A 14489-nucleotide genomic window follows, 5' to 3' on the forward strand; every position below is an offset into this window, starting at 1 on the left:
TGAGGGGAACCATCTTACCTTCTTTGCTCAAAAATGACTTCAAACCCTTCAAATCACTTCCAACTCACAATGCTTCTTCTACCTTGTCAATATCTCTTCAAATCCTTCAAGATCAACACATAAATCATCTATTAAACCTTAGATTCATCATTTCAAAGGGTATTTACAAGATCTCAAGAAACCATACTCGAATCAAGGGTTTAAAGCTTGGGTATGGTGAATGCTCACAAAACCCAACTTTTCTTACCTCCAACTGTAGATCTAGAGTTGAAGATTACTCTCCCGGCACCGGAATGGCAAGATCGAGCTTCGGTGCAACTGAAATCCTTCCTTTCTTCTTCCCTTTCTTTTCTCTCTCCTCTTTACTTTTCTCACCAAATGTACGAGGGTAATAAATGGAAAGAAAAGAAATCATAAAGCCTTATATACTATTCCTACTTAAGTGAATAGTATCGGATGGGTCACACAGGTGGGTGGGGTACCCACCGGTCATACTCATCCGAGAGTCAAAACTTGGGATTTTGACCGGGCTCTGACCTCGGCTCGAACCCCACCCCAGGCATACGATGTAGCCTACGTATATACCTTAAAATACGGATATAATACCTGTTCTATCCGTACATAGCCTTATGGTAGGTGCACGTACACGGTTTGGGCACTCCCGTCTCTTCTAGCACTGGCTCGGACTTGTCGGGCCAGCCGGTGTTTAAGGTCACCCGTGCCATCATAGCCCATAAGGAACCCGCTCTAATATCCTCTGGCTCGGTTCCTGCATGGTTAAACGGGTTCAATCGCAAAATCAGACCGGGTTTTAAGAAGCGGGGTATTACACATCCCCTTTTTTTTCCAATTTTCCCTTAACTGGTGGGCTGCCACTGGAGGGCAGGTTGGCCTACCGATCGGCCCATCGATCTGACCCGAGCAGAAATACGAACAGGGTTTCTAAGCCCCTGTTCCTCATTTTCTTTTATTCCTTCCCCCTTTCTCTCTCTCAAGCAATTTTTTGAGAGCTCCTTGACGCTTCCACTCGTGATCTCACTCAACGATCCGACGGTTTTGGGAAGATTCAACTCCTCTACTTACAAGTAAGTCTCTTCCCCATTTTCTTCTCAGAACGTGTACTTTGGGGGTAGAACCCATGTGTAGTCTTCAATCTCGATTCTTTTCCGTGTTTCGTTCCATAGAACAGTGATTTTCATGTGAATGTAGTGTTTTCTTTGTGGTTTATTTCTAGTTTTAGGCTTTACTTCTCCATTTATGAGAGAAAACCCAACCGTGCCCTAAATTGTCTCTCATTTGGGGCTTTCTTCTTTCTCCACCCTTTTCTCCCCAACTAACACCTCAAATGCAATTCCTTATGCTTGATTTGTACTTGAAATTTTGTAGAGATCATGGAAAGTCATGTATGCTTGAAATCCCATCTCTTCCCATGAAAATCCATCTCTTTGTGTTAGGTTTCTTTGATTCTCTTTCCATCCCTTCATACTTGTGGATTCCTTTCACCTCAATATCATAATAGTAGATGTTTTTGCATATTCTAGATTGTAGAATGATGGCATTTCATCCATGAACATGTAAGCTTCAAGCTTTACTCTATTGTGAGACTTTTTATTTTTCTTAGGTTGACCTTGCACATTGAGAATTGGGGTTTTTCTATCATTCCTTACTTGCCATGCTTTATATGCCTTTTATCGCATTTATGTTTTGCCATAATTTCTATCTTGTTATTGGCCATGCATTTCATCCATAGACTTTCTAGCATTCCTCACTTGTCACATTTTGTCACATTTCTATTTTGCCATGCTTTTTGTTTTATCACTTACCATGCATCCCATCCATAGACTTTCTATCATTCCTCACTTGTCACATTTTTTATTTGCAAGACTTGGGTTTTGGGGCTTCCTCTTATTGCTCACCCATCTATTTATTCTCTTTGTTATTCCTCTTCCTTACTCACCATTCTTTCTCCTCTTTTCTTGCCAGGATGTCTTCTCGCAAAGGCAAGGAACCCGCATCCTCTTCCACTCGGCGTAAGACCATCGCTTCCAAACAGAAAAGTGCAGGGACTAGTTCCCCAATCCCTCGCACAAGGCGACCCAGACCTACCTCTATTGATCCTTCCGACTACGATGAAGAACTCTTCCGCTGTTCAGAGGCAGCAACCAACTGACAGGCCTTCCTGAAGAGGTCTATGATGATGGAGAAGACTGTGGTAGTTGGTGACTTCCACAAGGTTCAACTTCAGGAGAGGTTCATCGCACTGGGTTGACAGTCTATCCTCCACATAGATTGTCCGTGCTACGAGCAGCTGGTTCGTAGATTCTACTGTAACTTGGAGGTCTCTTACCAATATGGAGAGTATGCGATAACCAGTATAGTGAATGGGGTGGACATTCAGTTGACTGTGGACACCCTGGCTAGCATTTTGGGTATTTCTTCAGTTGGGCAGCATTTCTACAGTCCTCCAAGGAGTAAGCCCGTGGGCCCATTCTTGAGTTTGGAGACACAGGACCACATCTATGAGACCATCTGTGGCAGCAAGGACCGTCCGGATTCTGAGATGTCATTTTACCCAGAGGTTCGTGTGTTTGCCCATTTGGTCCAGTTCAACTTGCTCCCCAAAGGAGGTCACCGGAACCAGGTGGGTTTCATGGCAGCCCTCTTAGCCTTCTGCATTTATACAGCCTTAGAGGGAGGTGCCGAGCACTTGTGCTTGCCTTACGTCATCCTCAAGATGATGGAGCACCATACCTCACACCTCGAGGACGGAGGGTTTACATATGGTAGGATCCTCACCGGAATCTTTGAGTTCTTTGGGGTGGACCTGAGTGGTGAGGAGGGGAAGACTTCAGCAGACAAGTTTGACAGGTGAAACCTGCTTGAGATTTGAAATGTAACCGCAAGCGTACGGATCAGTGTAGCTACGGGTCGAACACAGGGAGAACAGCCACTTTATTTTTTATTTCTTTTAATAATGCGAAAGTGAACTGATTAATGGTTGTGATCTAATTCTAATTACCGTCCTAAAAATAACATCCTAACCATTCGTCATCTAAGAATTTAAAGACGCAAGCCACGCAATTAAAATTAAATAAATAAATAACTGAAAATAAACAACCCACGCAATTAAAAAAAAATAATAATAAATAAAGGAAAAAAAATGCTGAAATAAAAATAAAGTAAAAGAAAGGGAATAAAGCTAGAAAGCGACTCACAAGTAGGTTTCTCTACTTAGCCCGAGGGATGCATCATAATATGAGCTTCCCTACTTGACCAGAGAGTCACTCTTACAAGGGTTACTCTACTTGGCTTTAGGGAAAGGGAGACAATTAAAATAAAAGTAATAAATTGATGGTTCTATGGCTAGGAGGGGCAAAGCCAACACATACACTAGCCATGAACCTTGGGGAGAAAGGGATAGCAATAATGTAACGACTGAAAATAAAAATCCTAAATTAAGAAAGAAAGGGTAGTCAGAAGAGGGAATGAGAGGGGGGAGAGAAGACTACTGAAGGAGCCTACTTACTTGAATCAATGCTTGAACTTGAAAAAAAATTGCTCCACGGCTCGTGATCTTGTCACCTAGATCTAAGCCTAGAACTATAACTTAAAAAATTACAACTCAATTGCATAAATCATAAACATAAAAAGAACTGAATAAAAATAAAAGAGTGCTTGCATTAATTGAAATAAAAAAAACTATTACAAAAGTGATTAAAGCAAAAATAGAGAAGAACTAAAACTAAAGAGAGAAAGAGGAAGAGAGAGAGCAACTAAAGAAAACTAGAAGAAGAATGAATTGTGTCTCCTCCTCTTACATGAGTTGTATTTATAGGGAATGGAGAGGTAGGGTAACAATTTTCTCTTTCCTAAAAGAGAGAAACCCACAATTGATTGTGAGATCTTTTGAGTCCAAAAGTGCTAAGATGGAGGAGAGAGAAGAGAAAAATAAATTTTGAGAAATTTCCTAAAATTTTTTGCTTATTTTCTTTCCTTTTTTTTTTCTAATTTATTTTTCTTCTTTTTTTCTCTCTCCTAGGGACGATTTTTTTTCTTCCTTTGTGTGATTTGGACAATCTTTGGTGATGATGTGGAGGAGAGAGAAGATTTGGACAATTTTTGGTTCTCCCCTTTTTTTCTCTTTCCTTTTTTTTTCTTCTCTTCTTGCTTCCACGATTTTGCTTTCCTTTTTTTCTTTTTCTTTTTCTTCTCTTCTTGCTTCCACGATTTTCTTGCTTCTAACTTGATGTGGAAATCCCCTCCATGACCTTAGTGCTTTAAGTGAGTGAAAAGCAGGAAATCTTCAACAAAATCTTCTAAAAAAAACAACCATAAGATTCGAACTTGAGACCTCTTGGTGAGCAAGAGAATTTTGTACACCATAGCTCACCAACTAAGCTAGGTAGTTGTTGTTACCAAAAACAAATCTTTAATCACTTAAAGATGTGGTCCATCGATCCTTGTTGGCATTTGGAGTATTCCTTGTACCTCTGGGACAATTGCAAACGGGATGGCTCTGCATCTCGGTTCAGTTCTGATCCATTATTCTTTTTCTGACCCGAAAAGAATAATCATTTGTACGGGTGACCAAACGAATGTGTACTTTTAATTGAACACGTCCATCTTGCTCAGAATTTCGTCCTCTTCGCAACCATGGAAAGAAATAGGACCTCTTTACGTGTAAAATTGAAGATATAGCTCCCGATAATCCTTAAGGCCTTGAAAATATAAAACCTGCAAAAAGATAGTAAAACCCAAGGTAGCTCCATTCTAAATATGTAAAATGCATGTTTTACTACCCTAGATTTCACACATAAATGTGCTCATCAATACTATATATGTCTTTACTGTTATTGGTTGTATGATCGTGATTTCAAACCTGTTTAGTGTGGTGGTTTTATTTACTAAGTTTCTTCCCAGAGACTTACCCTCATAACTTACAGATGACGTTGGTGAGGACTATTGTTGTGGAGAGGACGTGAATGTTAAACCTATTGTTGATCAACATGAGGACATTGCTTATGGATTTGAAGAAGACAATGATTTTTATTTTTAGATGATGTAGACTTTGAGCTAGATGTAATTTAATTCAACATTACTTTTAAGTTTGAGATTTGAAATAGATAGTTGAACTTTGAATTTTAATATTATATTAAGTTTAGTTAACTCTTGCTTGCACTTATGTTTGTGTGGATGCTACACCGGTTCATTATCGCCTAGAACTTACAGATCCTGTGGACCGTTGATGTCCAAAAAGCCTAGGCCTGGTTTGAGGAAATCTAGAGGGCTGTGGAATGGAATTAGAGGAATCTCCAAATTGAATTGGATTCTTTTGTTTATCGGAATGTGTCAGCCTGCCATTAGAAATTTGTAGGAATTCCATCAGGGCCTGAGGAGAAGTGATAGTTGTGTTGAGATTATCAGCATTTGTGGTGAGGTGATCAACCTGGTCTATGAGATGGGCAATGTTGCCCCAGTTTTCTCCTTATGGGAGTTGAGTTGAATTATTTCACTGTCAGCCGCCATGGTTTAAGGTATGGAAAAGGATTTTTGGCTCTGATAGAAAGTTAATGCAGCCAACCAACCTAGACTCCATATTAGAAATCAAAGATCAGATTGGCTGCTCCACAGTCGTGCAACAAATTCACTTCAATTTTCAATCAACTCTAATATCTTCTCAATAACAATGGGAAGTTTACATGTATAATGAAAAAAGAAATATACTCTTAATCTCAAACCTAAAACAGAACTAGAAAGCCAACTCAAACTAGGAAACTACTAAACAAAGCTCATACGACTCAGTGGTTTAAGGATAGAGTTTCATAGTCTGATGGTTAAGGTTTTTTTATCTAAGATTTATAGTGCTTTCCAGTGAAGCTTTTCAATGATTCTGCCAGAGTGAAAGAAGATGTTGTTTTGAAGCTTTGATAAATGAATGGTTTGGATGGTGAAAGCTGTGGAGACAGTTGATCTCTGATTTTGACATCTAGAAAAATCACTAATATTGTGATGTTTATATGGACCCAATTTTATATGAATCTTTGAGGCATAGATTTGATATTTGGAATGTTCTTAGGAATCGTATTCTGTTTTGTGATTTTTGACAGTCTTGGTGGAATTATTGGTAATTTACATGCCAAAGTTATGGATACAAATGCATCTGTAGTATCTTCCCCCTCCCCCCCCCCCCCCCCCCTCCCAATAAAAAAAAAAAAATTAGAAGATTATTTTCTGCCGTCACTGTAAAATGGTAGTCATCTTCTTGACATCTTTCTCTGTCGTAAATCCAGGTGCAAGATCTTATAGAACGATGTCTTCAGTTGTACATGAACCAGGAAGAGGTTGTGGAAACTCTTCTAGTTCGGGCAAAAATAGAACCCGATTTTACTGAACTTGGTAATCATCATTAGGGTTTTCTATTTCCTCCTTACCTTTCATTTGGATATACTCAAACATTTTAAAGATGAGATTTTAACTGTTCAATCTTAAAGATTACTGTCTGTTTCTTCATTTATTAGAACCCTTTGCATGGGAAGACCCCAAGATCCCTTACTCACATGTGAAGTTTCAGTTTTAATAGAGTGGATTATGTGGCAATAAAATGCTTTGAAAATCCTTAAGAAGGTGAAACTTTTGAAAAAGGTTGAAAACAAATAGATGGCTGAAAATACAGGGGAAAATGTTAATACACGATGGGTATTCGATTGAATTTGGCTCTAAAATTTTACACACGGTCTATCTACATTATGGCCTATCTAACCAATGCTTGGAATGGTCAGACTAACCCTTCGACATTGCACAATTAAGCAGACCACACGAAGCCTTCCTATGGTGGACTGTTCAAAGAACCTTTTGCCTTTTTGTATTGGAGATGCTTGCTATTTATTTATTCTTACTATTCGTTTTCGCTTATTCTGCAGTTTGGCAAAAGCTTGAGGAAGAGAACAAGGAATTTTTCAAAGCCTACCATGTTAGACTGAAGGTGAAGCAGCAGATAATTGTTTTCAACAAGTTGCTTGAGAAACAGGTTGAGCTCATGCATAAGATGTGCCCAGCTGGAGTTGCTCCCATGCCTAATTCTAATGGATCTCATACCACAACGTGTATGCTGAACAACTGATTCTTTTTTACTGTCATTGACCTGTAAATTGGCATGTCTTTGTTTGTGGCGGCTTATCCTCAGTTTCTTATAGTTCCCTTGACGCCATTACATGAAATTTCAATTAACTATTCTTGAAGATGCATGATACATCATCATGCACTTCTCTTTATTTGTTATACAAATGATGTGGTATTCTTGTCAAGCACATTTTGTAAAGAGTATATACTCCATCACTGCATATGCGTCTGAACATTCTAATCATTAGGCATTTATATTGGTGCTTTAGGATGTTATACCTTAGCTTTTATAAGGAAACAATATGACTGGATATTGTATATTTGGGGAGATTTTTTATGCTTATGCAATTGATGGGAAGCAATATTATGCCCATCTGAGCAACTTTCAGTATGTTATTTTATAATATCCCTGGGAAGTTATGTTGATACTTGGTGTGAGAGTTACAGATCATAGAATTAGATTGTGGAATAATCACATGCAATTCCAATTTCTTGATTCCAGCATTCAATAAATTTTTCACCATATGTAGTTATGCAAATTTTTACTCCCTTTACGGTGATAGTATTGCTTTCTATTGCAGTACAACAGGCTCCAGCTTGTTATGTATCTGAGCACACAATACCATCTTCAAGGATGGAGAATATACACCACCAAATTGGTCCCAACACATCTAATATAATCATAAATGATGGGCCTTCAGTGCATCACATCATGCACACTGCTGATGATGTCTCTGCTCATACGCAGAGGACAGATGTCTCCCCTAATATGTTGTCAACTCAGAACTCACTGATGGGAATAACACAAGGAATGAATGGGGTGATGATAAAACAAGAAGGCTACTCAAACAACCCTGCTTTTACAGTTGGTTCTGGTAGCAATGTTTTGGATATGCGTCCAACAATTGCTGATGCGTCTGTTGCATCGTTCAGTGGTGTAGGGTCGAACTTGCAAGCTCTGAATGATTCACTTATGGATGCTGACACCTCTGCATTTGGATTTTTGGGGCGGATCCCTCGGAACTTCAGTCTTTCAGATTTGACAGCTGACTTTAATCAGAGTTCTGGTGGGGCCCTCTCTCTCTCTCTCTCTCTCACTGTTTCTATCTGTGTCTTCTCCCAGGTTTTCATTTATTGATTTCTAATGCTAAATACTAATCATTCTTCCCTCATTATCTGAAGATATATTGGATAGTTACTCCAGGTCACCATTCCTCACAACAAATCCAGAAGATTTCCTGCAATCGCCTGTAAGGGGTGAATGTCAAGGTGAGGGATCCGTGATGTGTGTTAATTTTTTAGATCGATTAAAGGTAGCTTATTTGTGCGTTTTGGCTCATCAGGAGAGAATAAGAGACTAGATACCATATCAGAAGGTTTGAGTTATGAAGAATTTGCCAGTGATTGATCGGATGTTCTTGATTGTAAGTTCTTTCCTCAAATAACCATTTTTAGTTAATATTGTTTCATACTGTCCAAGACCAGATTGGACAGGAAACCGCATGATTAAGGGTTATTCCTATTAAAATGCTTTGGAAGAGAAGCCTGATCAAGCTAGCCAATCTGGCCAGCTATTATTTAGGATATGGAAAACAAATTTCTAAAATTTTTACTTACTACTCTTCCATGGAAACAAGGCCCTAAACCCAGCACTTCCAAGTAAAACTTTATCCACCATTATTACACCACTGCCCACCCCCTTATAGAAGAAGAAAGAAAGGTAGCCTCTGTGAAACCTAAATGCATTTCCTACCACTGGTGCATCCTCTACCATGGTTCCCCAGATCTGCATGGTTGTTAACTTTTCCATCTTGTTTGGTTGGTTTCATATTAATAATGAAGTTTATATATACTTCTGTAAACATTTTTCCTTTCCATTAATTCTTATGACCGTGGTTTAATCATATAATCTGATGGTCAGATAGTCTGAAACCAGGACTCAGACCAAGCCATAAAGTGGCTAGTTCCCTCATCAGATATCAGCATGCTCTTGGTTGAGTATATCATACTTATCATACAATATGTCATAATGCATGGTGTATGATATCCGTATTTCATCTCTGTATTACTAGGGATGGTGGTTGGGTATCTGAGTGTGTTGTTCAAGACCCCAAACCATGGACAAAAGATAGCTTTCGCCTAAGTTCTGCCAAACAATACAAAGTGGTCGGTAGCTTAGGCAGTTAGGCTTCACCAAGGTGATGCTTCAACAGTTTTGGCCTGTGGAATTCTAAAACCAATGTTCACTTCTTTCCCTTTTAACAATCTTTTATTGCAGCTATGTTTGGTTGCAAGGAGAGTTAAAGAGAAGGGAAGTGAAATTTCCATACTTGAAAAAAGAAATATATGTAGTAATCATTACCCCATGTGACTAACATTATTTTCAAATCATTTCATATTTGATTACAAAATTTCACTTTACTTTGCCATATAAAACCCTTTGCTATATTATGTAAAATAAAAATTAAATGTAAAATGTATCATTACTTAATATAGTTAAAAAAATTAAGTAGTTTATACTTTATACATCAGATTGGGTTACATGGGGTAATGATTACAAACATTTCTTTTGAAGTATTGATAAATTTCACTTCCCTTCCATTTAAATTCCTCTTGCAACCAAACGGAGCCTGCATTTCATATTATTTTAGAATTGCTTTAACCTCTAAATGGCCCATAAGTAATATCCTATTTGCATATTCTACATTTAGTAATCTCTATGAAATACTCCATTCATTAGTTCTTTTTTGTTCATGTCAAATACTCTAATTCATTAATTCTTTTCTGTTCATGATTGGATGAAAAACAATGCAGAATAACTAAACCTTGTTTCCTGTTTTGTGCTGTAGGGCTGGTGGATGACCTTAGGATGTAGGTGCTTGTACATAACATATTGAAATTGAGGGGGACTTCGCAAAATTATATTCATTCAAAGGAAGAGAATACAATGTAGACACCATTATCATTTGGGTCTTGATGATAGGTGACTTAAAATATGCATATGTTCTTTGAAACCATGGAACCCATGCAAACGGGGCTTAGTCTATTAGGTCATATGTGATAAGAATGCAAAGATATTTCTTTTTTATGATGGTGTGATGGAGATGTGGATGATTTGTGTCGTGGTTAGCACACACTTATGTGTGGAAGAAGAAAACAATGTAATTTTATCTGATATGCAATGATCCATGACACTAAATTGTCCCCCCTGTTTTTGGAAGTCTAATTATACTTTACCCAAAAAATATGATGTATTAATGATAAGAAGTCTTATACATAGAGCTAGATGTATATGTTTTTCTCTAGGAAGGAGCACCTTCAAAAGAGTGGATATTCTGTTTTCTTTTTTATGCTTGTCTATTTCTTCTTTAGGAAAGGAGTTGATCTTTTTCAACAATCGATTGATTGAGGGACCCTAGCCGGTGAAGGAGATATGTACAGGAGTAGGTTTCAAGGCGAAGGTTGATGAGGGCTTGCTGAGTTTACATCATCAGTGTACTAATCCAATGATTACACATCTGCGTTTTGCTAATTAAAAGCTTGCTCTTTTTCATGGTGATGTGGTTTCTGCGGCTGCAGTGTTGGACGTGCCATCCGCATCATTTCCGTTCCGTAACGGGGCGGCAAATAGAACAGAGAGCTTACCATTTCGTTCCATTAGCGTCGCGAGCTTGTTGTAGTTGGTCCTGAGAGGAGAACCTTGTTGCTTACTTCCTATATCCCCGCTCCCTTGCAGAGCTTGTTCTTCAAGCCCTGCTTCTCCCTTCCCCCTCTCCCTAGGGACCCACCCTATGGAGTATAGCCAAGCCAGGGTTTCAAGAATTGGAGTCAGCTGATCTGATTCGGAGCAGCCGATCCACACCCCAAAACTAGGGTTTGGGTAGAACTAACGTGATTCCGACTAATTCATATGACCATAGTTAGTAAATTCGCGTATAATACATGGATTTTTGTCGTATCGAATGTTTCAATCAAAAATTCATAATTTGGTGCATCAATCGATAAAATTTGTATTATATGCATTTTACGTTTTATTCTTATTAATACGTTTAGTTTGGGGGAAGGAAAAAAAAAACTCAAACCTCAAAAGTCAAAACGAAACTTCTTCCTCTTCGTGGGTTTCTCGATTTTGAGAAAAAATGTGGATGACACGCGTCACCCTTTCTTATTTTATTAATTCAAACTCCTCTTTCCATATTGTTGCTCCTTCTCTCCTTTATTACTTTATATCATTTATTTAACTTCATTTCAAGCTTATCTTAAATCTATTAATCGAATACCTTGTGTCCACCCCCTTATTCCTATCCATTAGCTTATTAAGTTTATTAATTATAATTTTGCCACCTAATTTAAAATTTTACCTTAATGACAATTATCGCTGGTTATTATGATTGAATTATTGAATATCAGAATGGACCTTACATGATCTGATTCCGGTTTTAGATTACGAATCCGCATTAATAAGGGTTGTTGTGGATTTTCTTGTCTGATAAGATAATATCAATGATGATATTTTAATCTATTAAATGATTTTCCATATGCTATTACTATTATTATTTTGACAAATATATGTTATTATTTACTATGATAGAAAGTGGTTGATGCATCACCTATCAACATTGGCTATGATAGACTTGATTAAACTTAATTAATATTAGATGTAAAATAAAAAAAATTGAGAAATGATCCATAATTGGAAAGCTAAATTGGATTTAGGTGTTCATGAGAACATGGAATGCTAGAATTTAGTTGTAAACAACCAGTTTTAGTTAATTCTTATTACCAAAATAAATCCATATTTTTGCTCCCGGATTTTTATATAGCAATCGTATTAAACACATATTAAACACATACCGTATCATTGCCGTGTGCGTTTTATTGCGCCGAATTTCTCAAAAATTATTATTTTCTTCTGGCCCGTTTAATTACCGTACGTATCCCTTTCCATATTATTGCCGTTCCCAAACTTACTATGTTCATGACTGACTCCGATCTAGATTGATCAGAATTGGATCAGAATCTACTGGAACCGAACCGGATCCCGACTCCAAGTTTCGCATCCTTGCATATAAGACGCAACTTGACTTAGATGACCGTTTAATTTGAATGGAAAGTTCATGAGAGAAAACTGGATATTGAGACTCCTGGGACGAACACTTTCTCCCTCCTCTTGACGACTCTTTCAACCAGGTTGGTCTTTCATTGACCCATTTCTGACTCTTATAACCTGATGGACGAACTCGCAAGGCAATAAGGCCCCCCAGGAAGCTTGACAGGAAAAATACAAAACTGAAGAAAGGTAGGAAGAAGAGCAGACAAGCTTTGATGTAAACAGGAGCGGAAAAGCTTCCATGGCCAGTCCTTGGAAATTTTCTTTCTTCAGCATTTTGACCACAACTAGTGACAATGTCCTTCAAGCACTTCCACCAACTCTTTACTGAACAAGTGCAAATCAAATTACAGGTGCTTGCAGTTCAAGATGGCTACCAGGTTTGTCGAATTTGGTACCTGGGCACGGCAAGAATTTGCTTTAAGATTCAGTATATGTATGCTCCATCAATAGTTGGGAGAAAAAGAATTCATTAAAGGGTCAGAACAGTCTGAAAATTTAGAGTTCTAAGGAAACACAAAAAGTTCAATACCCAATCGTTCTGATTCACATTGACATGACCTTACACTCACAGTATGGCTGGGGACAGTATTTTTCATGGTAAGGTCAAATATATCTTGCTTAGTAGCACTAACAATTGTATTGATTCTTTATTCCCAGCTTGAAACACGAGTTTACAGAACCTGTGGCATAAATAAATGAATTTTGACCATACTTGGATGATACAATCTATAGGATGCCAAGGATTTTCTGCTGTAGCTAAGGGGTTTGTCAATCCTTAAAACAGTTCAACAACATGATCAAAAATATTGTTCTGGCATCCCCCAAGTCAGTAACTCAGACTCTCTTTATCTAGTCAAAATGCAACCTCCCAAGCATTAGTATTTAGACCTAGAGACCGGTCTTTGGATCACTTGCGCGCGCTGCAACGACACCCATCCCACCTCCGTGCTCTAGTGTAGGTCCCACCTTGCCATTATCCTGTGATTCCATGGTAGCCACTTTCTCTTCATCACACTTTTGTACAAGTTCATCGATCTTGCGGAACTGATATGGCCATCGTGCATTATACAGGAACTGACGAAGATCAAATCGGTTGTCCTCGGGGGAATAACTCTGCACAAACCAGATGGTTAGTAAGTCTGAGAAATCATTAACTGAAATTAAGTTTCAATTGGTATTTTTTGCTCTGAAAATTGAGTAGAGAAGATACCTCGGCATGATAAGAAGGTGTTAAGACAGTCATCTTATGTCGATTGATTGAATAGTACTTGAAGAAGTGCTTCACCTTATCAGCTACCTCTGATGGAGTTGACATTCCACCCCATTTGTAGCATAGATTCTAAAACAAGAGAAAGGGTAAGGAAAAACAAACCAGTGGTTCTGGCTACATTAAATTCACTATACTTTACAGTATCACTCCAAATCATGGCCCTCTGACTCATTTGTTCACATAATTTTATTGATGAGTGATGTACGCCCGGAGTACAGGATCTCTCACTATAGTTTGGTTATAGAAGATATCATTGGAAAAAGTGAAACTGGAAGAAAGCTCAACTTCGCTGTAAGAAGAGTCAGTCATTGAGCATGGCAAATAAAACACAGACTAAGTAGTGTATGAGGAATAGAAAAAAAGTATAAGGGCTTTGCTAACCTCACAGAAAATGTGATGTAGGTAACTCAAAACCCGATATGAACACATCAAATGGGATCCTTTGGTGTCAGGAAACCTTAAATAGGGGGATGGGAAATGAAAATTATGTTTCCGATGGGTGATTGAGATGTAAGACTTACGTAATGTTTAAGGTTAGAATTTTTGAAAGCATAAACTAGCCTAAGATTGTCTGGGAATTTCTCCATGAGTTCTCTACCCATGTCGCCTTCCAATTACATCTTTCTAGACATTTTGAGAAACTTATCTTGGATAATTGACTGAATTCAGGACTATGCTCACCAAAAACAGCCAGGTTTATTATACATGGGCGATATATGAATTTCTTGTACAGAGACCTTAACAATTTATACCATCAGTTGAAGTATGATAGGTCGCCGGGGGAAGGGGTCAGCTAAATTTTAGTTTCCAAATAAACAGTTTAAATTACAGGGCCAAGTTGGACATTCCATAGTTGTCATGGCATCTAGGCAACCCAATGCGTTAGAGAAAAAATCAAGGTGACACCAAGAAGGAACCTTTGCTGGATGCCTTGACAACTATGGGACATTCACAGCTAAAAGAATTCAGTGACGATATTGGGGGGGG

At 38.2% G+C, this 14489-nt stretch overlaps 2 protein-coding genes across 3 annotated transcripts in view; one reads left to right on the top strand and one right to left on the bottom strand.

Moving 5' to 3' along the window:
- The window catches only part of LOC122064305, a 21362-nt gene extending 11034 nt beyond the window's left edge, over positions 1-10328 (top strand). For both annotated transcript variants that reach the window (XM_042628013.1, XM_042628012.1), the window contains exons 3-8: positions 6291-6396; positions 6921-7103; positions 7701-8186; positions 8302-8388; positions 8463-8543; positions 9969-10328. In XM_042628013.1, the coding sequence (XP_042483947.1) occupies positions 6291-6396; positions 6921-7103; positions 7701-8186; positions 8302-8388; positions 8463-8527 (927 nt within the window). In that variant the 3' untranslated portion in view covers positions 8528-8543; positions 9969-10328. The remainder of the gene's footprint in view (positions 1-6290; positions 6397-6920; positions 7104-7700; positions 8187-8301; positions 8389-8462; positions 8544-9968) is intronic.
- A 2516-nt stretch (positions 10329-12844) lies between these two features.
- Positions 12845-14489, bottom strand: part of LOC122064304 (glutamine-dependent NAD(+) synthetase) — a 22106-nt gene continuing 20461 nt past the window's right edge. The window contains exons 14-15 of the mRNA XM_042628011.1: positions 13443-13571; positions 12845-13345 (exon numbers count right to left, since the gene is read on the bottom strand). Of these exons, the coding sequence (XP_042483945.1) occupies positions 13121-13345; positions 13443-13571 (354 nt within the window). The 3' untranslated portion in view covers positions 12845-13120. The remainder of the gene's footprint in view (positions 13346-13442; positions 13572-14489) is intronic.

The sequence above is a fragment of the Macadamia integrifolia genome, unplaced genomic scaffold, assembly GCF_013358625.1.
Source record: "Macadamia integrifolia cultivar HAES 741 unplaced genomic scaffold, SCU_Mint_v3 scaffold1601, whole genome shotgun sequence".
Taxonomy (NCBI): domain Eukaryota; kingdom Viridiplantae; phylum Streptophyta; class Magnoliopsida; order Proteales; family Proteaceae; genus Macadamia; species Macadamia integrifolia.